Source organism: Trematosphaeria pertusa (assembly GCF_010094035.1).
Source record: "Trematosphaeria pertusa strain CBS 122368 unplaced genomic scaffold BU26scaffold_7, whole genome shotgun sequence".
Lineage (NCBI taxonomy): Eukaryota > Fungi > Ascomycota > Dothideomycetes > Pleosporales > Trematosphaeriaceae > Trematosphaeria > Trematosphaeria pertusa.
The window spans coordinates 225285-250347 of NW_022987218.1; the positions used below are offsets into that span (position 1 = coordinate 225285).

The 25063-nt window shown below is 52.6% G+C and overlaps 12 protein-coding genes across 12 annotated transcripts; 5 read left to right on the plus strand and 7 right to left on the minus strand.

The window, feature by feature from the left end:
- The first annotated feature begins 2 nt into the window (after positions 1-2).
- Positions 3-1342, plus strand: BU26DRAFT_518901 (pyridoxamine 5'-phosphate oxidase). The gene has a single exon (XM_033828915.1). The coding sequence runs from the start codon at positions 53-55 to the stop codon at positions 1115-1117; it is 1065 nt and encodes a 354-aa protein (XP_033683685.1). The 5' UTR covers positions 3-52; the 3' UTR covers positions 1118-1342.
- Positions 1343-1345: 3 nt separating this feature from the next.
- On the minus strand, positions 1346-2764 carry BU26DRAFT_504845 (uncharacterized protein; the record flags this gene model as incomplete). Its single annotated transcript, XM_033826805.1, has 5 exons — positions 1346-1384; positions 1524-1853; positions 1908-2002; positions 2071-2498; positions 2556-2764. 5 exons carry the CDS (start codon positions 2762-2764, stop codon positions 1346-1348), a joined length of 1101 nt encoding a protein of 366 aa, XP_033683686.1.
- Positions 2765-2925: 161 nt separating this feature from the next.
- Positions 2926-4180, plus strand: BU26DRAFT_594435 (DUF775-domain-containing protein; the record flags this gene model as incomplete). The annotated part of the gene is made up of 2 exons (XM_033834903.1): positions 2926-3359; positions 3552-4180. The coding sequence occupies exons 1-2, from the start codon at positions 3314-3316 to the stop codon at positions 4178-4180; spliced, it is 675 nt and encodes a 224-aa protein (XP_033683687.1). The 5' UTR covers positions 2926-3313.
- Positions 4181-4302: 122 nt separating this feature from the next.
- On the minus strand, positions 4303-5355 carry BU26DRAFT_304079 (uncharacterized protein). Its single transcript, XM_033821826.1, has one exon. The coding sequence runs from the start codon at positions 5110-5112 to the stop codon at positions 4426-4428; it is 687 nt and encodes a 228-aa protein (XP_033683688.1). The 5' UTR covers positions 5113-5355; the 3' UTR covers positions 4303-4425.
- A 614-nt stretch (positions 5356-5969) lies between these two features.
- On the minus strand, positions 5970-7499 carry BU26DRAFT_304084 (L-asparaginase). Its single transcript, XM_033821827.1, has 2 exons — positions 6563-7499; positions 5970-6504 (listed from the first exon to the last, which is right to left on the minus strand). Exons 1-2 carry the CDS (start codon positions 7156-7158, stop codon positions 5982-5984), a joined length of 1119 nt encoding a protein of 372 aa, XP_033683689.1. The 5' UTR covers positions 7159-7499; the 3' UTR covers positions 5970-5981.
- Positions 7500-8715: 1216 nt separating this feature from the next.
- On the plus strand, positions 8716-10103 carry BU26DRAFT_604675 (uncharacterized protein). Its single transcript, XM_033835540.1, has 2 exons — positions 8716-9482; positions 9544-10103. Exons 1-2 carry the CDS (start codon positions 8803-8805, stop codon positions 9791-9793), a joined length of 930 nt encoding a protein of 309 aa, XP_033683690.1. The 5' UTR covers positions 8716-8802; the 3' UTR covers positions 9794-10103.
- A 268-nt stretch (positions 10104-10371) lies between these two features.
- On the plus strand, positions 10372-11769 carry BU26DRAFT_483620 (Oxysterol-binding protein; the record flags this gene model as incomplete). The annotated part of the gene is made up of 1 exon (XM_033825822.1): positions 10372-11769. The coding sequence occupies one exon, from the start codon at positions 10372-10374 to the stop codon at positions 11767-11769; it is 1398 nt and encodes a 465-aa protein (XP_033683691.1).
- A 141-nt stretch (positions 11770-11910) lies between these two features.
- BU26DRAFT_304115 (uncharacterized protein) lies at positions 11911-13575 on the minus strand. The gene is made up of 5 exons (XM_033821829.1): positions 13287-13575; positions 13118-13231; positions 12958-13062; positions 12522-12907; positions 11911-12461 (listed from the first exon to the last, which is right to left on the minus strand). Exons 1-5 carry the CDS (start codon positions 13317-13319, stop codon positions 11924-11926), a joined length of 1176 nt encoding a protein of 391 aa, XP_033683692.1. The 5' UTR covers positions 13320-13575; the 3' UTR covers positions 11911-11923.
- Positions 13576-14572: 997 nt separating this feature from the next.
- BU26DRAFT_518908 (uncharacterized protein) lies at positions 14573-16895 on the minus strand. The gene is made up of 2 exons (XM_033828916.1): positions 16488-16895; positions 14573-16436 (listed from the first exon to the last, which is right to left on the minus strand). Exons 1-2 carry the CDS (start codon positions 16665-16667, stop codon positions 14955-14957), a joined length of 1662 nt encoding a protein of 553 aa, XP_033683693.1. The 5' UTR covers positions 16668-16895; the 3' UTR covers positions 14573-14954.
- A 311-nt stretch (positions 16896-17206) lies between these two features.
- BU26DRAFT_483629 (uncharacterized protein) lies at positions 17207-19603 on the minus strand (the record flags this gene model as incomplete). The annotated part of the gene is made up of 5 exons (XM_033825823.1): positions 17207-17681; positions 17739-18103; positions 18206-18446; positions 18513-18885; positions 19006-19603. The coding sequence occupies 5 exons, from the start codon at positions 19601-19603 to the stop codon at positions 17207-17209; spliced, it is 2052 nt and encodes a 683-aa protein (XP_033683694.1).
- Positions 19604-20684: 1081 nt separating this feature from the next.
- Positions 20685-21826, plus strand: BU26DRAFT_304183 (lytic polysaccharide monooxygenase). The gene is made up of 4 exons (XM_033821830.1): positions 20685-20901; positions 20962-21148; positions 21214-21378; positions 21460-21826. The coding sequence occupies exons 1-4, from the start codon at positions 20861-20863 to the stop codon at positions 21685-21687; spliced, it is 621 nt and encodes a 206-aa protein (XP_033683695.1). The 5' UTR covers positions 20685-20860; the 3' UTR covers positions 21688-21826.
- Positions 21662-24933, minus strand: BU26DRAFT_604681 (uncharacterized protein; the record flags this gene model as incomplete). Its single annotated transcript, XM_033835541.1, has 3 exons — positions 21662-22253; positions 22306-24273; positions 24319-24933. The coding sequence occupies 3 exons, from the start codon at positions 24931-24933 to the stop codon at positions 21966-21968; spliced, it is 2871 nt and encodes a 956-aa protein (XP_033683696.1). The 3' UTR covers positions 21662-21965.
- Between the last annotated feature and the right edge of the window lie 130 nt (positions 24934-25063).

The following is a 25063-nucleotide window of genomic DNA, read 5'->3' on the forward strand; positions in this document are numbered from 1 at the left end:
TACGAAATCAGGATACTGTAAGATTCCCGCGCATTCCAGCCGCGCTAAGTATATGACATCACCCCACTTTCTTCAACAACGACTTCTTGGGGCCCCCGCCATTTCTCCTCGAAGACTGTGGAAAATTCGCGCAACTTGCAACAGCACGTGCTACTCTCTCCACGACCTGCAGGTACAGCGCACAGCCGCCTTGTGTGCTTCCCCCACGTGGCAGATCGAGATCGACCTCACCGCTATATATGCTCCTATCCTCATGCTGATACGCAGCCCTACCAAGCTTATACTGCTTGACACATCGCCTGAAGCTATACACTTAAGACGCAAAGCTGCTAGAGTCGCACCCTTCACTCAGCCTAAGCCAACCCTTCGATTCTTCCATCAGACTCATCAAGCAAACACCGGCATGCTCTACTCCTCCAAACCCACCGTCTCCTCCTCCTCCTCCAAGCGCATCTTCGCGCCCACCGGCGGCTCCAACGACCCCGGCCACGCCGTCCAGTACCAGCGCGGCACGCTCGAAATCTCTGACCTGCTGCCCAGCCCCACGGAGCAATTCCACATATGGTTCCAGGAAGCGCTATCCGCGGGCGTCTACCAGCCTGAAACCGTCACCCTGGCGACAGCGAGCCTGCCAGATGGCAAGCCCAGCGCGCGAATCGTGTTCATGAAAGAGCTGGACGAGAGAGGGTTTGTCATCTACTCGAATTGGGAAACGAGCCGCAAGGCGAAGGATGTGGAGTCGAATCCGCAGGCCGCCCTGTCCTTCTGGTGGCGCGAAGTCGAGCGCCAGGTGCGCGTCGAGGGCACGGTTGAGCGGCTCTCGGCGGAGGAGTCGCAGGTCTACTACGACACGAGGATCCGGGGGAGTAGGATTGGCGCGTGGGCGAGCCCGCAGAGCCTGGTGCTGCAGAGTAGGGAGGAGCTGGTGAAGAGGGTCGAGGAGGTGGAGAAGAGGTTTGAGGGCAAGGATAGAATTCCTGTGCCGGAGTTTTGGGGCGGGATTAGGGTGGTGCCTGAGACGGTGGAGCTTTGGCAGGGAAGGGAGAGTAGGCTGCATGATCGGTTTAGATATAGGAAGGAAGGGGAGGGGTGGGTGATTGAGAGGTTGAGTCCGTGATGCGTAGGAAGGCAGAGGCGGGGGAGGAGAAGTGCATGATTTAAAAAAGGTCAAGGAACGGAAGGGAAGAAAGGGGTTTAGATAAAAGATTGTAGCATATCACGCCTGCATTGGGTGGATTTAGTGTATAATGTCTCGTTGCATTTTGCGTTCAGATCAATAGCGCACTTTTTGATATCGTAGAGTGGTTCTTCTGTATTTCTACTCACTACGCCATCCTCAACTACCTTACGTTCCATACTCCTTCAATGCGATTTGTTCGCATATCTAGTTGATGCTGGTATATATCGTCGTCTCCCTAGGCGTCGTTGTAACCCTGAACCAATCTTCGTAAGTGCTCGACACAGTCTGCTCATGATCAGCCTTCCCCTCCTTCTTCATACCTGTTCAACATGAGGGTACTTACTGTGCTGGATGTCCACTTCGTCACAGTGCTAGTAGTGGTGGATGGCACAGGCGGCAGCGCCGAGCTGATAATGCAGCTACATGCCGGCGTAACGTACACACCCGACCAGAAATAGCTGAAGTCGGACATGTAGGGCGGGAGCGGGGCATCGCGCTTAAAAAGGCTGCGCGGGACGGCTGTGGGCGCGGTGGTGATGGTTGGTTGGGCTGGAGAAGGCGTTGAAAGGGTTGAAGACGTTGGGGTTACGGCGGCGGAGTCCGTGGTTAGCACGGGAAGAGCTGTGGTGTTTGCCGGGGGCGCTGTGGGACCTGTTTTGCTGCGGCAGGGGCTCTATGGGAGGTATTAGCTTGGAGGCAGTGAGTGAAGGCGGAGAAGGAGGCGTACTGGGATGTGCACCTGGCAGTCTCGATCCCACCATTGGTGTCCTTTTGGCGTGGGGTTAACGAGATTGGTCCCATTTGCTCCGATGCCGAGGTTGACTATACCCAGAGTTAACTTGCGCCCCATTCCTAATTGAATTGCGCAGAAGCAGGGCCGGAATACTTACAGATCTCACAACTCCAGCCATTAGCGTCACTCCCGTCAACGCGGTACGCTCTGCACAGCGGATGCTCGAGGCAGACTTGCTGGCACTCTTCGGGGTTATAGTAGTGCTCGATGCTGTAGTCCTCGCCCTGGTCGATCGGGGCGATGGTGTTGGTGTCCCAGCCGCACTCCATGCCGGAGGATGGGATTGGGCAGTACATTGTTGATGTGGGGTGGCTTGGCTGCGTTAGTATATCTGAGGTAGACGGGGAAAGGGTTTTTTTATGAACTGACTCATTGTCAGTCACCGTGATAAAGAGGTGCGTGATGGTCCAGTCAGTGTATGTGGAGATTCCGGAGCTTGTGGTATAGCTGGTCGACCAATCCGTTTGGCGCAAATAATCTGTGCACCATTTCGTTGGTGTGTATGTGGACGTTTCAGATGCTGGCCTGGAGACTTGTTAGCGAGAGCAACTGATTCGTAGTGCTGCAAAAGCCACCACTTACGGGTTTAGGATGCGACTGATCGTGGCCTGAAGCAAAGAATTTGTCGTGCACTCTGGCCCTTGGGTCCACGAGCTTCGAAAGCATGACTTGCATGGGCTGTATGGGTTCCAAGCTTGCCGTTTTACTTCGTGCCGTTTAACTTCGACTGGACTAGCACTGAGAAGGGCCGCCAAAGCCAGCAGGGAGAGAACATTGCGCAAGGACGCCATGGCGAATGAAATTCTAGCGAAATGTCATATAGAGTTTTGACCCAGGGCGTGCAAAACGATCTTCGCCGTTCCTCCCTTGCATAGTGAACGCTCACCTCTACCCTATATACCCTCGACGCCAACCCTGAACTCGTATCGTTCCTAAGGCAAGCCATCCTTCTCTAGACCGCTTACGAAAAGATTGCAAATCTTTCACGACCCTCCAGTGACCTGATCATGAGTTGTGGTTCCCCACGAAATTGACATTTGTTCGTGTCCGGGTTTTTGGAGGGTTAGGTTCCTGGCAGGCTAAATGGCCACGCGCCGTACAGTCAATTTCGCTCTTATTGGAAGGAAGGAACACGCGCAATAAGAAAAGTGCGGGAGAGTAATGACAAATATCGGAATATTAGAAGGATGAGAGGCGCGAAGCGGAGGAGGAGAGGGTGATGGACACTGGGGATTGGTCGTACGAATGTCTGGGTGTTTGGACAAGCCCGAACACGATGCGCATTCTCCGTTTCTTTACCCATATTGAAGTTGACTTGGTACTGGCGTGCATATCCCATCATGGGTGCGTTGAGAAAGGAAATGCGCACATGTGAAGGCAGTCCGAGTGAGTTGAGCTATGCCGTCTTAGGGAAAGCTTGGAGCTTGGACCACCAGTGACGGAAATCTTCCGAAAGCTCACGAACGTTCGCACGTCGAGGGTCAAACCGCCAAAATCATTCAAAAGCTCCCGTGAGCTCTCGCAGATACAAGTAAAAGTCCAAGACTAATAGGTATCGAACAATGTTCGGCGTTATAGTATCCGGTCGACCCGTCTTGACAGATGCGCAAGCCGTCTCGCAAACCCAATTCGCGTTCCAGATACCGTCCACACCCTCGTTTTCGCATATCGTAGTATTCCTCCTACCGGGAACTACGCTTCCAGATGGCACTGCCGCTGCCGTGTATGCACAACTCCCCAACACAACCGAGTTCAAGCTACTTGGTGCGATTGCGAACGAGAAACCGAGCGCTATCTTCAAGGTCAATAACAAGGCTGGAGGGCCTGCTGGCGGGGGCGTAGGCGACGACGATGCAATGGTCGACGAAGGGACTCCAGCAGCCGCCGACGGCGCCGCACCGGCTCTAGCATTGGGCATCTCGGTGGAGCCGGCTGCGCAGGTGGTAGCGAATCTAGAGCAAAAGAAGGCTCAGGATGCGGCAGCATCGGCAGTTCCCATGACGGGAGGTGAACTCGTGCTGCGAGGGCAGAACACAATGACTACGAAGGCGCTCGCTCAGCGCATCATCAAAAACTGCTACGATTTCCTGACGAGCTGGGGAACTGGGGATACGGTACCGTTGAAGGCGTTTCAGGCTTGGTGGACAAAGTTCGAATCCAAGATTGAGAGAGACCCGGGATTCTTAGAGAGGAGCGATGGCGGATGAATCTTGATATGAAAAAACATACTCAGGTATCTCCACGACATACATCATGCCAGCGGCGTGTAAGTCCATGAGCCCTTTCAGTCTCATGTCTATAGCGGCGCAACATCCTCGATACATCTGCTGAATGCCATAGCAGGCTGAAACAAAACTTCGTCCATTTAATAAGCAAATACGACATTTATTCTTCATCCTACGTAGCCTGCAACGACCTTACTGGGAAGCCCTTGGTGACACCATCACGGCCTTCAAAACGCCTTATTGACCCCCTTCCAATCTGGATCCGTCAAATGCGCCCTATACATACCCCCGGGCCAGCTGGCCGCCGGCGCCTTATCTGGATTCTTAATAGCTTGCGCCACGACAGCGTCGCCCAACACCTTTTCGATTTGCTGTCTCGCAAACCTGCGCTCAAAGCGTTCTTTCAGCTCTGCCAAGTCCTCGACACCTTCGACTTCGCTACGCCGTCCGAAATCGATCTCGATCGCCTTCCTCACCAGAGCGGGGAGTTCGCCCATCCTCTGCACAATCCCATTACACGTGTGTAGTGCGATTGCAGTCCAGACATCCTTCTTATCCTCTTCGACAACACCGAACCTAGATAGGTGCTCGACGGCCGCATCACCACCTTCGACTTCGAAGCGTTGAGGCCCATTGTACGTCTCCGTCGTGCCAATGTCGTGCAAAATACAGGCCACGAAAAGAAGATCACGCTTTGCGGGGTCGGCGTGATAGATTGAGTTGGAGCTGGCGGCGAGCGTCTGGGCGTACAGATAGGTGCGGATGCTGTGGCTCAGAATGGCTGGTGCAAGAAGCGAAGAAGCCAGGTCATAGGCAGATTGGCTGATGTCTGTGGGCGGGATGAACGACTCAGGCTCAAGAGACGGAGGGATAGTTGCTAGATCGGACGATGCGAAAGCCTCTGGAGGACACATCTTGAGCGGGGATAGGGAGGACCGGAGACCTTCAGAAAGTAAAGAGCAGTGCCGATTGGATATGTTCGGTGAAAGGCCCGTAGTTATGGGGAAATGGCTCAAATCGATATTCCACGACTCTTCGTCTGAGATTTATTCTCCTGCCCGCGCCCTATCATCAAATAAGAGGTTACAAATACTTCACGCCTTATTGTCAGGTATGGTAAGAACGTGAAGTTCGCGGTCTCTTTCAGGTTTACAAAGCCGCATCGCTCGTGGCTCCACGCCTTATTGTCGAATTTCCTCAAAGAGGAAATGCAAGCGAAAAAAAGAGAGAACATTCTCAAAACTTCCCTGTCTACGAGACGGCGGATCATGAACGCAAAGAAATCAGATTGAAAGGAGGTGAAGGTAGTGCAATTAGTTACATCTCAGCAACAGTCGAATTGCGTCTCAAGCTGAGCGTTCCCCAACAGCCTTAGCGGAGAAGGAAGCAGTAGGTTCTCCGCTAAAAGCCGTTGCCCACTTGGATCCGCCACAACAAGACTGGGCATGCCACCAGATGCGAAAACGATAGGACACGGACCGCATCGCCATGAGACTGGATAACCTTATCGGCCCCTAATAACTCCTTAGTGACTTGGAAATCACATGGAGCGCGCTGTTGCGCCTCAGCCTTCCGGGATCGAGTAACCTTGGACTCCAGCGGTAAGTCCCAGTGACTAGCTTGTCGAGCACAATGACCGAGGAAAATATGGTAGATAACAATCATATCCCGTTCAGTCATTCTATGTACATGAGACTATTACTAAGTCTCTTCTAACCATACAGGTTTCCCACTCCCCGCTGCCATTATACGTAGCTTAGTGCGCCTTCCATCATCTCATCCATTAGGGCATGGGATAACTCTTCGCAAACAACTCCTTAATCTCCTCATATTCGTACCCGATTGTAAGCGCCATCTGCAGCAACACCCTCGCCTTCTGCGGATTATAAAACCCGCTCACAATCGCAAAGTCCTCATCATCCGCGGGAACAAATCCATCTGCACTGCGGTGACTCGCTACAATCGGGATTCCCGTGGCGTTGAAAAGCTCTTCCGCGGCTAAGCTGGCCTTACTCGACATGCCGCCGGCCCCGACGCCCGCGAATACGATGCCCTGCGCACCGGCGGCGGCGGAGGCGTTGAAAAGAGCGGGGTCCATGTCTTGATGCGCGTAGAGGATATCGACTTGTGCGAGGTCGGATATGTCGGTTAGGTCGAAGTGCACGAGACCGATTGGATCAGCCGGCGCGTAGTAGAAGTAGGGGATTTGGTTTATGAAGACACCTAGTTGGCCGGCTTCGGTGGAGAAGAAGGTGTCCAGGGAATTGGCGTTGTTCTTCGTGGTGTAGAATGCTGATCCAATTCGGCTGAAGTATTGTCAGTGAGCTTCAGCTATGGGACGAGGAAGAGGAAATTATAACTCACTCATTCAGCGTGATCATCGTTCCTCTGTCCATTGCATTTGGGCTCGCCGCCAATGTCACCGCTTGGAGCAAATTCAACGGTCCATCTGCGCTCAGGGCCGTCGCGGGCCTCATAGCTCCTACGCAAACTACCGGTTTACTCGAATTCACGCTCAACTCCATAAAGAACGCCGTCTCCTCCAGCGTGTCCGTGCCGTGCGTAATCACCACACCGGCAATTTCCTCCTTGGCCAGCTCCTCCTTTATCATGTGGCTTAGCTTCAGCGAAATCGTCTCATTGATGCTCCCACTGCCGACATTGGAGATCTGGTAGCCAGCGATGTTGGAGATGTTAAGGATCTCGGGCACGGCGTCGACGAGCTGCTGGACTCCGAGCCCCACTTGGTAGCCTACGGTTTGCGTGTTTGAGGAACCTTGGGAAGCAATAGTTCCTCCGGTCGCGAAGATAGTGACATTTGGTAGGCTGGCATTAATAGCAGTTTGGATGTCTTGACGTTCGAAGAGGTGGTGGACTTCTTGACGAGCGACTAGCTCGATGGGTGTTGCCAAGGTCAAAGCCGTGAAGGTTGATAGCACGTGCACGGAAGAGAACTTCATCTTGACGGAGGGGAGTGGAGTGTTGGTCCTGTCGACCTACGATTTTTTATGCCATGAGCTCTTTCTTTATACATCTTTCTCACCAATCCTTCTCTGCAAGCCATTCCGAAGCCGGCTTGGAGGACTTATCGCAAGCTTGCCGTTATCTCTTCGTCCGAATCGAAATCCTCAGATCGGAGCTAGGCGCGAGCGCCCTCTCGTCATTACTTCGCCCAGAAAGCGTGCGGAGCACATTCCGACAGGATGACATTTGCTTTTTTATGTAAGACGAATGCCGTCTTTTGGGTGATGATGGTCGTTATCAGCGGAGGCGGCATGCATCCACCCACATTGCCAAGAACGCTACAACGAACTGGGTAAGTTTAGTAGTTCGCCAAGGGCCCGCTAACCTGGCTTCGGAGCGCATTGCACCTCAGAAATGTCTTGCAGAAGCACTCGGTAAGGTCGTTCAATAGTGGGGTGAAGGAAAGGCTCAGTAAGAAGCGCAGTGCCATCAGGTTGTTCAACGGAGACATGTAAAACTCCGACCGGACGGCCGTCCAATCAGATCCTGATACTTGACCTTGTTCTTCGGGTCAGTGATGCGGATGTTTCTTCCCGAACCAAGGCATCGGTAAGTCCAACGGCTGGGCGCCTAGACCCTCTATACCATAGAGGTCTCCGGCTCAGTATTGAACGATGGCCTATGTATCCTTCCCCCACGATACCCAGTGACTTCTCCGTAACTCCACCAATTCTTCCGGCAGAGGCCTTGCGCTGTACGCAATGACATTCTGCTTAAACTTCCATACAGATTCAGGACTTATAATAGCACTGCCACCCTCCTGAATCGCGGAGTGGTCTTCCTCAGGCTTGGCCTTAAGCTCCCTGAGATCGGTGTCCATATATCTCTTATCGTACCGCATCTGGTAGAAGGAACCTTAGTCTGGATGGTAGCAGGAAGTGTAGGTGAAGGGCTCTAAGGGTAAGAAAGTGCCAGAGCGTACCTTGAGTATGAGAGGCCTTCAGGACCCTGTTCCTCATTCCGGATAAGTGCATCGGCGCTCTAGAAGCTAAGTCCTACTCTTAGATGACATACCTACTTACCATGCCTTCCTCTCAAGGGCAGGCCTAGCAGTCCTCATATATCCGAATATTAACAAGGTGCGGGCCCTCAAAGCAGGACGGCCATGGAGCTGAGGATGCAATGGCGTGTTGGTGTGGGAGCTCTTACAGTGCGGAATTCTCCAGATATGACAAAGTACGTAACAGCTGCCCCAGAAGCCTCGCAGGTGCGTAGAATCGCACGTGTAGTCAGCTACACGAGCAATGTTTTCTATACGGCGAGCCCTTAAACTAGGAGAATCCCCTACTACAGGAGGGAGCGCTCAGCCTGGTGGCTCGTGTTTTCCATGAAGATGACTCCGCGAGGTCCCGCACATCGCATGATTCCCTAGAAGAGGTTAGTGGGTGATGTATGAATCCTTCTGTTCCCAAATCTTCTTAGCTTCGCAGACAGCCGAGCTGCTAAGCCTGGGTATGGTGAAACGGCCCCCACAATCCTTCAATGCCCATGAACTTTCGAAGACCCTATTTAATGTGTCTCGATCACTTTTAACCCCCGAAGAGCGGTGAATCGGGAAAGTCGACTAAAATCAATCGAAGATGCCGGTACTCTTTGACCGCCCCGACGGCGATCAAAGATCAGTGACAGTCAGTCTAACTGACCACGAATGGGGAAAGCTTGGTACGAAGAACGCGTGTCTCCTTCGCTTCCAGGTCGACTTCCGGTATGGCAGAGACCAGAGGTTCCGTGAAGCAAGAATCGAGTTGCTTTTCTCTGCCACCGACGGCGAAAATCCGGAGATCAAAAACTACGGTCCTGTGCGCCTCGAATCGGAGCCCACGAAGGAGGAACACGTCAACAGCACAAATGGGCAGGTAGCCGTGAGCGTCCCAACCATCCAAGGTGTCGAGGCCACTATCGGCGCAAATCGCCAATCCTCGTGGACCCAATTACACTCCGGAAAAGTTCAAGGCCATCGGAAACTCCAGAAAGGGAGTACGCGACAGGACGCGCTTTCTTTCCAGATGGAAGAAGATGGTCGTGCGAAAGCCGGGGTCCCTAGAATAGTTAGGGCGGCTGTGGTGGTAGAGACCGATTCCGATTTCACCGTATCGGCTGTCAAACCGTGGACGAATCCTTACGGCTTCGCTTGGACACCTCACAACAAGAAGCTGCAAGTTGACAATCCTGTGCCAGTACCTTTCGAGGAGGGAAAGCAGGACTTCTCGGGGCTGACATCTGATGACTGGAACAACATGGTTTTACTTGGAAGTGGCCCGTGAGTATCCTGTTCCAACATTCCAAGCTCATGAGAAGGGTCCATGCTGAGTAGCGTGAAGGCAACTTCTCAATAATTCGGGTTCCGAAATAGATATTGCTGCAGGTCCCTCCGATTATCCAGCCCCAACTCTGCCAGAGTTCAAATGGAGCAAGGAGCATACCCGCTGGTATTACCAAAATGGCTCGACCTGGGTATGGGTCCAAGGGCCATGGGGACAGATGGAAGATGCCATCCTCGGATGGCAGAGGCATCCAGACAAGATGGACCGGTACTACGATGGCGAGAATTGGAAGGACTTCGGTCAATGAGCACCAGTCAATGTACAATTGGGAGGCGGAGACACTAAATCGGCGGCATGTAAGGTGTTGAGGATGGTGAAGTGAGGAGGACGAGCGTGGCTGCCTGGCTGCTCGATTCGATTAGTTCTTTTTCGGTTAGCGTCCTCACACCTCTCGTTCCTGGCGCACCTCCATTCGTTCTCCTCTTCGCATCTTCTCGACTTTACGACCGTTAGCAGATCGCTACTCTCTATACTCCTCGGTGTGACTAACAACAGACTAGGGGTTCAATAGAGAATGCTCCGGTATCTCCGGACAGACCGATACCTTGCTATTTGACACGTCTGATCCAGGCACTTCGCGTTCTAGATACCTCCAATGACGGGACTGTGCAGCAAAGCAAAACAGTTCGCTGACCTATCGCCACCTTCTTCTCCTAGTTTGCCAGAGGCCCAAGTGGCCTGGAAAGCGGGTCTCAGCCTTAAGATCAACGCGTGGCAGCGCCGTCATGGCTTTAAACACGCTTGGCATGGCTCACAAAGACCCTCTATGATCTTTTTCTTCAACACTTCGAGATTTCCAGAATTGTACCCACGGAATTCAAAGACATGTCTGGTTCTATTGCATCCAATCGTTCCACATTGAAGGAGTTTCTCGCTTCCATCGCGACCATACAAGGCGATTTGAGCAACATCACTGCACCTCCTTTCGTTCTTGCAGAACATTCCACGGTCGAACTACCGCAGTATTGGGCCGATCATCTGTCATTGTTCGTAGCACAGGCTCTAGAGGCTGACGCGGAGAAAAGAGCCCTATTAATTCTAAAGTGGTTCCTAGGGTCATTGCGAAATCAGCAGTACGCAGGGCGCAAAGAACAAGATAGTAAGAAGCCTCTCAACGCATTTCTCGGAGAGTTATTCTTGGGCGGCTTCCATGATGACGGTATCGGCGAAACGAAACTGATATCGGAACAAGTCAGTCACCACCCGCCAGTGACAGCCTGCTACCTATGGAACGATAGGCAGGGTATCCGGGCAGAAGGATTCACGCAACAAGAGATAACGTTCTCGGGGAGTGTTAATATTAAACAGAAGGGGTATGCAATTCTGCATATTGATCACTACAAGGAGGACTATCTGATTCCGGTGCCCAATGTGAAAGTGAAGGGAATCATAAGCGGGACACCGTATCCCGAGTTGGTCGGAAATTACTGCATTGTCTCGCCGACAGCGTTGGTTTCCGAGATCAAGTTCGAAGGGAAGGGGCTGTTGGGTGGAGGCAGTAAGAACGGCTTCGAGGCTCGTTTATATAGAGCAGACGCTTCTTCAGACGACCTATACACGGCCAAAGGACAGTGGAATGGGAGCTTCAACATTCAGAATGCAAGGACCGTAGAAGAAATCGACACACTCAACATTAATATGGAAAAGTCAATACCCATCACCGTCGCAGACCTATCAGATCAAGATCCGTGGGAGTCACGGAAAGCCTGGGGTGGGGTTATTGATGCACTAGGCAGAGGCGACATGAAGGGTACCACCGATGCCAAATCGGACGTGGAAACGGGCCAGCGGCAGATGCGTCGAGACGAAGAAGCGCGTGGAGAAAAATGGCAACGAGTTTTTTACCGGAGACAGACCAACGACCCGCTTCTTGAGAAGCTGTCCGCGGCAGGCAAGGACTCCTTCACCGTCGATCCAGCTGGAGGTATATGGAAAGTCGATAAGGATGCAATCGATACACAGAAACCATACCATGGCAATCTATTGCCAACCAGGAAGGTCTTCAACAACCAGAGAATTCAGAGGAATGAGGCCAATGGTCCGGGAAGCGGGTATAATAGTCCGAAGACTGAGCAGCCGGCACGCAGTGAACGGTTTCATGGCGAAAGTAACGGAGCAGTTCGAGGTCCAGATGCGCAGGCCGGAGGAATGGACAAGAGGAAGCTCGAAGACATACAGGTGGAGGAAATGCTGCGAGCTAAGTATCAGTCGAGTTCCCGTTAGCCTCCTCACGATTTCGTATCACATGTACGATTTCCTAATAATATTAGAGCTTACAGGGTATCCGAACGCTCACAGAATCCTCCCAAATGTGTATCCAAGCAAAAAGACCTTTTCCCACCTCACACCTAGCTCGGCTTCAATTCTTTTGACTGAGTTACGATTTTTCATGTTGAGCCGACTCCCATGAGATATCCGTCTGCCGCGTGATGCCACCCAGCCCGTCCTTGTTCAGTTCTTCTTCACTCCCATCTCCGCTACCGACCTGGATTCTCCAGGAATTGTATCCTTTCTCCTGCGGATTCTCCTCGATCAGATCATCTCGCAACTGAATCGGCTGCAGATTGCCCATTCCATACTCTTCGTCTGAATCTCGACCATGCGCTGTTTTGTCGGGCCGTGTCAACGTCACGAGACTGAACGGTCCACTCCGCTTACGCTTGTTGCTGGATGATTGACGATACCATTCTCGGCTATTCTTTTCGGAGGCCTTCTGGTTCGTTGCGGATTCTGTCAAGCCTAGCCGTTGCGCTACGATGCGGTAGAGGGGGCGCAGGGTGGCCAGACTTCCGGCGGTGATGGCGAGGCCTTGCTCGATGTCGGACCAGATGGCTATGTCGACAGTTTTGTAAAGGAAATCGTCGCTTCGGAAGTCCATGACGTATGCCATACGGACTATGACCGCTGTGCTCGCACTAAACCGAAGATTAGCTCAGTGACGGCTTTGATGAGGGAAGCTCTGCGGGGGAACTTACACGCAAGCCATACTCAAGATGGGAACCAGCATAATCTTGCTCCGCTTCGACATATTCAGATTCCACACCAAAAACACTGGCAAGATTCCAAATGTGAAGTCGCATACACCCGATATCACACTGTACAAGTACGTCAAGCCAATGATGACATAGACGTTGACACACGAGCCTCCGACGATGGACTTGTCCCAGAAGTAGGACACAGGCTTGCATTGCAGAAGCGTGACGAAGAAGAATACGATGCCGGTGAGGACTGTAAGGCCCATAACGATGAGGATGATCCATCGGTGGACTTTTTGAACAGTGACGCGGAGAAGGAAGAGGCCGATGGAGATTTTGGCCGCGATCATGGTGAGACAGTAGGCAACGTAGCAGAGCCACCAGTACTGGGAGAGAGTTAGTTGGGAAGAGGGCGAGTGGAGATGGAAGAACGCACTCGGAGGGCTTTGTAGATGCCTTCTTCGGTGAGGTCTTTCATGTGGCGTCCGGTGCCATAGTGTACGCCGGATATTGAACATGTCGCGAACATGATATGGGTAAGCTGTGAAAGTCAATACGGAAAAGCGCCTAGAGAGGATCTCGGGGGAAATGCCTACTATAGCGGATACCATCCAAGCATCATCCCAACCAAAATTCCTCACGATGCGGAGTCGGACGTAAATACGGAGTACGGTAGCCACGAAGGCCATGGAAACGAACGTCGCGCATACCTGTGTTCGTTAGCATTGCATCACCTCATTCTTGGTGAGAGGTTCGTATACATACCGCCTGTAATTGCGGCCCTCGATTCTCCACCATCGTGAGCTGGACAACAGCGAAGGGAACCGGAGAGACGGTTGAGAACCGAGCCGAACTCAAGGAACAGCTCTCCAAAAAGGTTCTCAAAAGCAGAGGAGAGTGTGGGGAAGCAGAGCCTCAAATCCTCGAAAATCCCATCACGCCGCCGTGCCCAGGACGCGTGCTCGCCATGCAGGGAGGCTGCAGGCATGGCAAAGGCCCGCGACCTACTGTACTATGCACATGGGCCCTGAGTAAGTTTTGGGGTTCAGGCCTGGATGGGAGCGAAAGGGGAAGGATGGCCGGCATCTACGTAAGGGGAAACGGTAGGGGTGCAGGAGTTCTCCTCCGCGGGATGCCATTGCATGAACGGGACGGCTTGACATGCTTAATCCACGGAAGAAACCGGGGAGGAAGAAAGGGGCGATCTTTTGATACTCAAAGACTAGAGCTCTTGTTCAGAGGCCTTTACCTGCCTACGCTCCTTGGTCTCTGCTCAGATGGACAGTCCTAGTTGAAAGACCCAACTGCATCTAGAAAGACATCAAGAAGCCGTCAAACTGTGTTTCGCTTGGTTCTGTAAGCCATCGCCTGGGCATGGTGGCGCACACCGACAGTCCGACCCACATCGGCATTTGTGAAAAACGCATCCTAACACCATCAGCCAGCGTGACATCGGCGACGTGGCTTGAGGTTCCTGAACGGTTCATCCCGCTTTCTGGTGCTGCATCCGAAGTTAAACCTCTCTTGGGTTGACAAGCTCCGACGCGGCCGACGCCGTCGATGGATGAAACACCGCGCTAGCCCTAATGCAGTATAACCCGTGAATAGTTTTGTGATGGGCCCACGTGGCGATCCTGCTGATCAATGGGATCGTTCAACAATATTTGGGAAAGCACCGAGGCATGACCGAGGGGTGTGAAAAGGGATTGGATGGGATTCTGCGAAATGCGGGGTTAGGGAGCTCAGGAGACAAGGACGATCTGGAAGTAACGGCTTTCTTGAGGGCGCTGTTCACGCACATTATTGTTAAACAGCGTTGAACGGGACATCTGAGGCCGGGGCGACGAGATATAGGGAGCGCCGCGGGCCGATGTCAATAATGAAAGAAATCCTGATACCATGACGGAAGTTTCCATTTCCCGGACCTATATCGGTCCGTCTTGCCCCCGAGTCGAGACCAAACGTCCAAATCTCTTGACATTCCTAGGGTTCTATGTGGTAGGTTTCTGTATTGCGCAATGCACCAATGACGGAAAATTCCATTAGTTCTAGCTGTACGTTCGCGACCCCGGCTATATAACGCCGGTGGCCTTCAGGTCCAAAGTTGGGCCGGAAAAGCCAAGGTTTGGGGCTTGAGTTATGAGCAAGGCATCAATGATCTGCAATCTATCAATCGGGATGCCTTGGATCTTCAGTTCATCTCTTTGATCAACAGGAAAGGGGAGGAACCGGTCGGTCCGTCTTCGTGACTAGGAGGAAGATATGCAAGTGAGCCGAAGACAGCATCACATCGTTAACGGCGATGCTGCCCGATCTCAGAGATGCGAGACAATTCACATTCTGAATTGTCCATTACCCATCATACCTAGGTAGTTGATGCTGATCGATTCCCATCTTTCCAGGTGCTCTTGACGCGCATCTTGCAGTCTTTGCTTAGGGTCCACAGCACGACGTCCGACAATAACAAGCCGCCTTCACAGGCACATCAGCAACCGCCTGTGCCAGCCTCAACTGCTGCATCACAATTCCAGCCTCGTCCTTTCTTCCCAATTTTACTAGGCACTCGTGATATCCATGCAGCGCCCACACATTGTTCGGGTGTTGTCTAGCTCTCGGCAGCGTCTCATCGAACCCTAAGTCCGCTGTCAATGCGTGCGTAGCCTCTTCAACGTTTCCCTGCTCCATCATCAAGGCAGCGTATGCATGGCGGGTCGGCATCATCCATGGCCACGGCTCGGCGTAGTTAAGTGCGTCGTCACGCTCGATTGCTGTGCAGATGTGCGAGAATGCAGCTTCATAGTTGCCCTTGCGGTATTCTAGTTCTCCGTCGAGCATGGCTTTGGCGACTTGCAATACAACGTTGCTCTTGTTCGGGAAGTCACCGGCGATGCGGGCAGAAGGGACGCGATCCACGGCGGCCCAGAGCAACTCTCGCTCTTCCGCTCCCTTCTTGACATCTCCTGTTGCTGCGTACGCTATGCCCTTGCCATAGTGTATCATAGCCGTTGTAACACAGTACAGTTCCTCGTCTTTTGGTAACTCGAGCGCAAGCAGATCCTTCCACCGGCCGAAACGCACTAGAACGTGGATGCGCACTGAGACAAAATTCTCGAGCCAGTCTGCCATCGGTGGACTTTCGATTCGGAGAAGGGATTCGGGGAGTGAGGCTTCCATGCGCGTCACTGTGTCGATGCAGGTCTTGAACTGCCCGGCAAACATTGCAGCGTACACGAGCGAATGATAGTCGTGGAGGCGGTAGAAGGCATAGAAGTTGTCTCCTCCATGCTCCGCGAGGTACTTCTCGTCCGCGAGACAGGCGTCTGCGTTTGATGCGATAGCGCGCCGGTAGTCGCCGACTAGGATATCAAGATGAGATGGCATGTGGACAAGGTGCCCAGCGTCAGGGATGAGGTTCCGGAGATGATCTGCTGCGACGAGAGCGATTTCAGGCGTCTTCGACATCTCCATTAGATGGATGTACAGATGCAGGATGCCTGGGTGTTTATATGCGCCGTCTTGGGATAGGGCAGCATCAAGCACCGCTTTGGCTTCCGGTGAGCGAGCTCCAGGGGCAGGTTCTCCCGTTTTCAGGTCCCACAGATCCCACGCGGAGAGATTCATGATCGAGTCTGCGTACAGGGACGCGATATCGAGATCTTGAGGATACTTTTGGTAGACGAGTGCCATGGCTTCCGCATACGCTTCGTTACAAGCACGGAAAGCAATTTGGTCTAGACCTTGGGGTACCCGGGATTGTATCGCATCGATGAGAGCTCGTTCGAGTTCCGTAACGCCTTGAGCATGCTCCTTCGCTCTTGTGTTAGCGTTATTGATTTGCTCCAGCGTGTTCTTCAGATCGGTCTCGTCGAATAGATCCCATGGCTTGTTGTAATTCGGCCCAAGTGCAAACGCACGCTGTAAGGATCAGCATCTGGATTGCTGCAATACAGGGTTGGGTGAGCTTACTCCCCAGTACGCCATAGCGAAAGTCGGATCCTCTCCTATCGCTTTCTCAAAGCATCTCGCCGATTCCTCATGGTGGAATGCATAGCTCCACACTAAGCCTCTGTTAAACCAAGCTTGTGCGGCGGCATTTGTGGTGCTGACTTTCCGCTGGAAGGTCCCAAGGTTGTAGCGGTATTCCATCTTCGAGGACGTGGTAGTCACAACAGGTGACTGGACGACTCGGCTGAAGAGTAATTGCAGTTGGCGATGGATGTTTCAATAAATAAACAATAGATGGACGGAATATCGCGCGAATAATCTCTCGGCCGCGAAATCTCTGGTCGCGAAACAGCACGGGGATTACTGATACCGAAGAGCTCGTCTCAAAAAGGCAAATGGAGCACACGGAAGTTAGGATATAAGCCCGAGAGGATGGATTCACCCCTGTCGCAAGGTTCGAGCAGTGATAGTCGCTTTGCAAGAGGTAGACAGTAAAATGGGAAGAATGGCGGGGTAAAGCACAGGTGGCGTGACGTCGCATAGCCGAGCTTACTTCAGACTGTACATGATGAGATGGAAGAACGCTTCTTCACTAATCCGAATTGATATTCTAAAGAAACATGTATAGTGGGGCTGAAGGAGGCAAAGTCTTCATACTGCCGTGCTGAGTAATCGGCGTGACCAACAGCGTTGCGTCCTGGCAATACAGCCGAACGCCTGAGCTTCTCAGGTCCAAGAACCTACTCTTTCTCTTCCCGCCAGGTAGACCCCTTTGATTTGGATTCTGCCAGTGAGTTTTGACCGACAGAAACAATTGTATCCTGCGTCGCCCACGTCTTCATAGACGGTAACGGCCGAGGCGAGAATTCCTCCTCATAACTGCTTCTATCCTTCGAACTGTTCGACTCTTTGCAGTCGACGAATATACTAGATAAAGGTATCGACTCCATAGGCAGGTCTTCAAGTACTTCCTTCTCACTAGTCAACGGAACGTCTTCTTCGAGGTTCATCCATGCCCCTCTGCCATGCGCCTCGTAAGCTCGGCGTTGGAGTTGCAGGACTCCCTCTTGCGTCCATCGATTAAGACGAGCGGACAGGTGTGTGAGACGCTGGAATTCGCTGATGAAGATGAGGAATTTGAGTAGTGTGATGTCGAGCGTTACGACGACGCATGAGACGGCGATGATGAACACAAAGCCGAAGACATTGATGTTGCTGAGAAACGTAAGCATTTGATGGAGGCGCACTATTGGTATTATGGTAGTAACTTACACGAAACCTCCTGACTTCTGCATCTTTTGCGACTGACACAGCTGCTTCTCTCCAGGCGTTGACGCCTGCTTGACATACGAGTCGGCATTTGGGTCGCGATGCTTGGGTCCAATGGCAAAGTCGGTGAGCAAAGCTTGTAAGCCCGCCCAAGCGATTGCCTCCCATCGCACAACCTCTCGTTGCCATTGGTCATTTGGGAGAGAGATAACTTCGCCGTCCCAATTATCCCCCATGGCATCGAAGGTTTTAGAAGACAGCTGATCAAACATAGCGCCTGAAGTGACGAGAACTCGTAAGGCGGCGAGTTGGACATCACTCGCCGTTGGGAAATTGTCTTTGGTCGGGTTTCCAGGAAGCGCACTGAACTCGGTGCACAATGGCGGGCCTTTCTCTTGCGCGACGCAGTATTGGTACTATGGACATGCTCAGCAATCTCCTTCAATGGCTAGTCGCTCGTGACTACTCACCTGCTGAGCGCATGCGACGACTGAGACTGGGAAGTCGGAATAGTATCGATCTCCTTTCTGCCCGAGATTCGTAATAGTAGGATTGGTCTTGTGTGCAGAAAAGACCAAATCCTCGTTTGGCTCCCGATACATGACATAGTTCTTCGCGATCAGCCTATATGCTATGTCCGAATTGTTTCCTTGCATCTCAGGGAGTGCAATCTGGCTTCCGAACTCGTACCAGTCGGAGGAGCCAGCCGCGCTTGACACTCTGTTGTGGGCATCCGTCAATCATAGGAGCTCTGTAGAGTCATTATCAGCCACTTACCGTGAGTCAAATTTTGTGGTTGTATTAGCCGCGGCTAACGACCACAGGAACGTAGCATTCTTCCAGTACTCATAGTACAGAACATCTCCATAGAACATGAGCAGAAGCTGTTCCTCCGGGAGCGCTTCACGGTTCAACTCCTGGAATTCAGAAGCGGGAATAATCGTTGTACGATTCTCCAGGGGCAAGACGGCGCACGTGGTGGCCTTCCGAAACTGGACGCGATCCGGAGGTGGTAGGTTGAGGCCGAATTCGTTTAGGTCGATGAGGCCAGAGTCTATTCGGATGGCGGGCTTGTCTCCACCCGCACACATAGAGGGATCCCAAGGACAACTAACGTTCTCCATTGTGAACAGCTGCTTTGGACGGATGACTATAGGCGCGCCTTAGCAATCATCCGGGAAAGTGTATTTAAGTTACTCCACAGTTCCGCGACGTCGTACATGCGCCAGTCTGCGTAGTGGGATAGTTGAGAAACAGAAACTTTACTTACGGGCATCACACAGTGCCGGTAGCGACTCATTGTGATTCAAGTAACACTCCTCAGCGAATGGTTCAGCCACCGAAACAATCTCAGTCAGATACGAGAGCCCGATATCGTTGATGGTCTCGAATGTCAGATTCACGGCTCCGCAATAAGGACTGTCGACAAGCACACGGAGATGCGATGTATCGACCACAAGAGAGGAGAAGATACTGGCGGCCCACGTCATAGCCACGAAGAGTCCGGCAAGAACCACCAAGAACGATAGCCGTGCCAAAGCTAACCATGTGCCCTCCTTGATCCTCCAGTGCCAGAAGAGCTTAAGAGAGTCGGCAATCAGCGCTCCGGGAGTTGGCAGTGTTCGAAGGATGGCCTGTTGCTGCCGGAAAAGCGCGTCTCTGGGTCGTCCATTGGCTCGCAGCTGGTGGATGAAGAAAGTGACAAGATGCCACAAGTGGGCCGTCGCCAAAGAAGATAGGATGGCGAGTAGCGCAATGACGAATGCTCCGGTCTGAGTGTCCGCCGTGATAGTTTTACCCATCACATAGCCCCTATCCAGGTCTGTCCATAGACCACGCTTGACGAACCGGGATTCGAGTTCAGACATTGCGAAATACGAAAGCGGAAGGGAACGGCGGGACGAAAGCGTAGAGATAGTGGGGAACCACTGGTTATATCACTACATGCCGTTGATTTCAGCTCATCAAAACGATCGCGGGTTCCTGCATCCAGACACTTATAATATATCCCATATCTCCGCACGATAGCGGGGCTAGCTACCTCCTAGGACTCGGAAGTAAGCTAGCCTGTATTCTCAAAGGAACTCCTAACTACTCAAGCGAACGCGCGTGTAGCCAAAAGCGATGCCGTATATGTACATGCGACGGAAAAAGAAGACGCCAACAGTACTGTACAAGTCGGGTGTTTAAGCAGTCTCGGTTAAAATGCAAGGAACCACTGCGGGAGGAGCATTAAGCGCTCATAGTTAATGTAGTAAGCCTAGACTCTTGGTTACCCGGTCGGGAGGATCTATATCTGACGTGCCGAACACGGGCTGACTCAGATTCGCAGCTGCATCAGAGTTCAAGGTGACGAACTTAAAGTCGACAATTAAAAGGGGCGTTGGGGTGTAGGCACAAAGAATCGGGAGGCAACAGGGAGGAGTGTTAGTGGGATGGGAGAAGACGGGCTTAAATTAGCACTACTACGCTAGTTAGTAAGCAGATGGCCAATGCATTCACCTCAACTGAGCATTCGGGACGACCCACTGGCCTTCATCCTCCAGGAATATCCCGAAAGCTTATCTCGCTCATCCTTAAACGCTCTGCAAAATCAGTATGGCGCGACAATCGTAATGAAACCGTCGACTGTTGCGATGGAGCAATACGACACACAACTCGGTTTACCGAGCTTTTGCGTCCCTGTAATGTATAAGGCCTAGAACAAACGCCTTCTACAGCACACGGCACATTATAGTGATGGCAACCTGAGAGAAGCTGTTCCGCAGTCATAACAGGAATGCATATTACTGCCCATACTCAGGTTTCGTCCGGTAATCTATCTGCCGGGTAAAGCTCTGCGGACCATCATTGAAACTAATCCGCTCCCGCGCGCTCTTCCTCCGATTCTGCTGCTGCTTCAACGCCCTGTGTCCATGCGAGAAACTTGGCTACCCCTGGCGGGCACTTCCACCATGCATTCCGGGCCTCTATTCTTGGTGCCTTGGCTATGGTTCTTCAGTCCCTGGCGCCTCGTGAATGCACACTGTACGTTACCTTCAATGGCATGCATTCACGCACACCTCGTCCCCCATGCAAGCTGACCTCCCGGTTCTACGCGGATTACAGATGTTTTCAGCCGTTTCATGTTCAACAACACTGTGACCGAGCAATGGGAATACGTTCGGTATGCCGTCACACCCCTCCCTCCATTCTTTCCGGTGCAGCAATCCTGACTATGCACAAGCAACATAACGGCCGGCTTCGCCGCCGATGACGCCCTAGCGCAAGACCAATACATGCCCTACTACGACATCTACGACGCAAATATACGCTGCGGCCGGGGCGCCGCAACATCCGGCCCAGGCACCAGAACCGCCACCGTGCTCGCCGGCGACGAAGTGGGCTTCGTAGTAGGCCGGAGTGCAGACGAGGTACCCACCTATACATGATTGTTCAGTTGAGATAATTGAAGGAGATACTAACGTGACGCACGCAGCCTCTCGAACCTTACATCATCTACCACAACGGCCCCGGCCAAGCGTACTTAAGCAGGTCGCCGACAGATGATTTGGATGGGTATGAGGGAGACGCGGAGTGGTTTAAGATAGCTTACCTCGGGCCCAAAAACGACTCCTACTGGCTCACGCGCGACCAGACTGGCGTAACTTTCCCTCCTCTCTTTCCCACCCTATTCCCCATTTCCACTGTTCCTGGCCACTTAAGCCATCTAACCCCTCCAAAGATGAACTTCATCCTTCCCCGCACAACACCACCAGGGAAATATATCCTGCGAGTCGAACATCTCTACGTGCGTCCCGCCTTCAACACGACGCAATTCTACATCGCGTGTGCGCAGATTGAAGTTCTGGGGCCGGGGGGAGGGAGTCCGGGACCGCTGGTGAAGTTTCCGGGGGCGTATAATTTGTCGGATCCCGGTAAGTTATGTCATCGTTGTGCAGCTGGACCGTGACTGATGGAGAGGGGGACACAGGGATCTGGGTTCCAGAGCACATCTATGAGTGGCCGGAGACGGGGCTGTTGGGGTATGTGCCGCCGGGGCCGCCTGTGTGGAGTGGGTAGCGAAGGGTTTGAGGCGGGGAGGGCGAAGGGGAATTTGCAAGTGTGGGCAAATGAATGAAATGCTCCAAAGCCGAATGGTCACCTACAACACCATCTTCCCGAAACATCCCACAGCCTGCCATAGCTTCCCCCAGAACATCCTACCATCTCATCTCCCACATAAACCCCTCACATCCGAAAGCCATGCGCCGCACTAACCCACTCTTGATCCAGCAACGCATTCACCCTCTTCAAGATCCTGCTCCCACCGAGCATGGTCTGGAAGCTCTGCACCCGCTGCTCATCCGACATGAGCAGAAAACGATGCAGACCAAAGACTGGTAAGGTTACGGAGGCCTGTCCAGTGAAATGAGGAGAGCTGGGCGTGAGCGGATAATCCACATCTTCTTTCAGCAGTGCGAGGATGACTTGCGCGGCGAGTGGGTTGAGACCCGCGCGACGGAGGAAGAGCTCCCACTACGGTGTGTTAGCTTGTTGTTCATGGTGAGAATAATGGAAGAGTACCTACGGTAGTCTCGCCCGGCAGTGGCTTGATGTCTCCAATATCTCTGGATCCATGGGGCAACCCGTATCTGGCCATCTCTCCGACAATCGATCGAGCGAGTGCCTGTTCACCACCGGGCACGTACCTTACAAGTACTTCACCTCCTATCCGAGAAGCAAAGCTCTCGAATTGCGATATTGCTGCTTGATCGCGCGGATCTACCGGCCGACCAGATCCATACTCTTCCGCCTCTCGGCTGAGGCCGTCAGTGACCATCACCACAAGCCTCTCATATCTATACTGAAGGGTGGAGATGCGCTCTTTGATTGGCGATGTGTCAGGCTGCCCAGGGAGTGCGCGTTGTTTTATCTGCTGCAACGTCGTAATGATCAGGCCAGTCGAAGGGGACAGGATCAGATCCGCTTCTCTGGACGCTGAATGCGGTAAATCGAAGTCCCGGACAACCAAATCTGCGTCCTGGTAGAGCTTCTCTAATTGTTTCGTAAGGCTTCGTTGCTGAGAAAAGGCTAACGAGATAATGAAAGAACACGGCGGTAAATCTTTAGGTAAAGATGGGAGTTTCGGCAGCTTTTCTTCAGAAGCGTGGGAAGGTCTGGATAGAGCTTCATATGACTGCTCTGCTGAGCGGACTGGTACTGTCATTGAAGAAGCCGGAGGTCGGGTGGCGGCGGACTCCCGATTTTCCGCTGCCTTAGCCGGTTCTGCAGACACTCCGTGCATAGCCATGAAGTTCTCAAGAGCGGATGACGCCGAGAATCTCCCACCGAACATGAGGCTTCTGTCTAGTTCATTCGGCGCTCCCGAAGTTTTGCTTCGAGAGGGTTTCTCGTGCTGGGGCTCACTTGTCTTGGATCGAGTTTTGGGACCTTTGCGGAGCCGTGGCGCTCCTCCGTTCCAGTGATGACTCTCAAGGCTTTCGCGGCCGGATCCCAAACGTTGAGGGGGCTTCCACTCTGCTGGCTGTGTATCCTTGCGCTTCAAAGCCGCGTCAGAAACCGCCTCTTCCATTTCCAGCTTTCGTTTTCTGATTAATGCTTCCATATCTTTGTGTTCTTGTAGCTCGACCGGCTCTAGCTCGTACTCGCTGTCTTCTTCATCTTCGAGAAGCCGGAGCCCGTCCCTCTTCCAGAGATCCGTCGAGCTAGTGGCAATCTCGCCTAAAGTCAATTCGGCAAGCACTTTGCTTAGGTTCTCTTCGCCGTGGAGCTTTTCGTCGATTGTGACCGTTGCTGACTGAAAGGGAAAGGGATCCCAATTCAACACTTTATCGAGCTTAGAATTTCCATGCCACGTTGTAGCGGACTTTAAATCATTTCGCTTTACTTGGAGCAGCAGCTTCATCTGTGCATCTAGTGCTGTCTCTTGAGCTTGGGGAATTCGGGGATTGTGTTTGTATTCATCCCAAGGAGCCACCGGTAGAGCGAAATCGACACGGGGGGCATCAACTCGCTTTGTGGTGTCTGCGCCCGAGAGGCTCTCATGCTCGACTCTTCCCTTTGCTGCTTCAGCTCCCCTGTAGAAGCCGGCAAAGTCATCCTCAGGGCTCAAAATATCATCGCCGTTCTCATAGTCCGAGGGCAGTTCTGGGATATATTGAGGCATGTCTGAGAACGTTACCGATTTCAGTTTCTTCGCCGGCGACTCGAAGAACATAGGTGGCGTAAGCGGTCCCTCGACCCGCAGGTCCTCTAGCCTTCGCTTTGGGGTCGGCAATGTTGGTTGATCGAAGATAGTACTGTCATTCCATGCTTCGGCTATATCGAACAACATCAGGTCGCCATCGTCCGATCCATGAAGCACAGGAGCATCAGTTGCCATGATCTGCAGCTCAAGTGTTTTGGCCTCTGCAGCCGTTGAATGCGATTCTTCTGAGAGAAGCTCGAGGCGATTTCCGGGAGAAGAGGGAATGTATGGCGTCAATGGCGGCGATAGAGGTAACAGTGGCGGGGTCAGAGGCTGTGCTGCTGTGTTCTGCGGCCTTCAGTAACGGCTCTCCAACAGCATCATCTTACTTACGAGGTTGTAGTTGAGACTTTCAGCTTTAATCTGGTCTGAGTCCTCGGGCGTGTATGAGTCTCTTATGGCGTCCTGTAGATGGATGAGAACCTCCCTTGAGACGGCTAGCTTTTCAGCGCTCGCTCGCTCATTGCATTGTGCCGGATACGCAAAATACTTCGACGGCCACTCAAACCCTTCATCATTCTCTTCATCAACTGGCTCAAGTGGGATTCTCACGTCGTTAAAGCTCGGGATCGCAATACTTCCGAAATGCAGTAGATCGAGGTCGTTGTCGGTGCACAAAATCGGAACTTCCTGCTTCAGGCCGAGGATGCGCTTTCTCCCATTCTCGATCGCATGCGCGTCATCAGAAAGCTCCTGGAGTGAGTGGACTGCCTTTAGCAGAAGTACAGCTTCTTTGCTGACAGCTAATCGCTCTCTCGTTAGTTCAGTGGCGGGGTTAGTGACTGGAGGAGCATCTGCAGGATCCCGAAGATCTGAATCAAAAATTTCATCCGATGAAGCCTGAATGACACTGAGGAGTAATTCGTCCTGTGTGTAGTCTTTGCAGAGCCCATGGAAGCGTGCGTATTCCAGCACGGTGGGTTCCTGCTCTTCAAGGTTGAGCTCCATGCTGTAGCCACATGCCTGCGGGCTGTTGATAATTAGCGAGAATGCCGCGCGAAGATCTTTGCGATGGCGGGCTATTAAGTGCTGGTCGAAACCAATGAAGTGGAGCTCGCGTTCCGAGGAAAGCGCGACT

What these genes read in the sequence shown, in the direction of transcription:
- BU26DRAFT_518901 (XM_033828915.1), top strand. Translation starts at nt 53, where the DNA reads ATGACATCACCCCACTTTCTTCAACAACGACTTCTTGGGGCCCCCGCC.
- BU26DRAFT_518908 (XM_033828916.1), bottom strand. Translation starts at nt 16,667, where the DNA reads ATGGAATACCGCTACAACCTTGGGACCTTCCAGCGGAAAGTCAGCACC. An exon ending in TCGCTATGGCGTACTGGGGA is followed by an intron (nt 16,437 to 16,487) that starts GTAAGCTCACCC and finishes TGATCCTTACAG; the next exon opens with CGTGCGTTTGCACTTGGGCC.
- BU26DRAFT_304183 (XM_033821830.1), top strand. Translation starts at nt 20,861, where the DNA reads ATGTTCAACAACACTGTGACCGAGCAATGGGAATACGTTCG. An exon ending in GAGCAATGGGAATACGTTCG is followed by an intron (nt 20,902 to 20,961) that starts GTATGCCGTCAC and finishes ACTATGCACAAG; the next exon opens with CAACATAACGGCCGGCTTCG. An exon ending in TCACGCGCGACCAGACTGGC is followed by an intron (nt 21,379 to 21,459) that starts GTAACTTTCCCT and finishes ACCCCTCCAAAG; the next exon opens with ATGAACTTCATCCTTCCCCG.
- BU26DRAFT_304084 (XM_033821827.1), bottom strand. Translation starts at nt 7,158, where the DNA reads ATGAAGTTCTCTTCCGTGCACGTGCTATCAACCTTCACGGCTTTGACC. An exon ending in ACGATGATCACGCTGAATGA is followed by an intron (nt 6,505 to 6,562) that starts GTGAGTTATAAT and finishes ACAATACTTCAG; the next exon opens with CCGAATTGGATCAGCATTCT.
- BU26DRAFT_304079 (XM_033821826.1), bottom strand. Translation starts at nt 5,112, where the DNA reads ATGTGTCCTCCAGAGGCTTTCGCATCGTCCGATCTAGCAACTATCCCT.
- BU26DRAFT_604675 (XM_033835540.1), top strand. Translation starts at nt 8,803, where the DNA reads ATGCCGGTACTCTTTGACCGCCCCGACGGCGATCAAAGATCAGTGACA. An exon ending in GTTTTACTTGGAAGTGGCCC is followed by an intron (nt 9,483 to 9,543) that starts GTGAGTATCCTG and finishes AGTAGCGTGAAG; the next exon opens with GCAACTTCTCAATAATTCGG.
- BU26DRAFT_304115 (XM_033821829.1), bottom strand. Translation starts at nt 13,319, where the DNA reads ATGGTGGAGAATCGAGGGCCGCAATTACAGGCG. An exon ending in CTTGGATGGTATCCGCTATA is followed by an intron (nt 13,063 to 13,117) that starts GTAGGCATTTCC and finishes TGACTTTCACAG; the next exon opens with CTTACCCATATCATGTTCGC. An exon ending in ATCTTGAGTATGGCTTGCGT is followed by an intron (nt 12,462 to 12,521) that starts GTAAGTTCCCCC and finishes TCTTCGGTTTAG; the next exon opens with TGCGAGCACAGCGGTCATAG.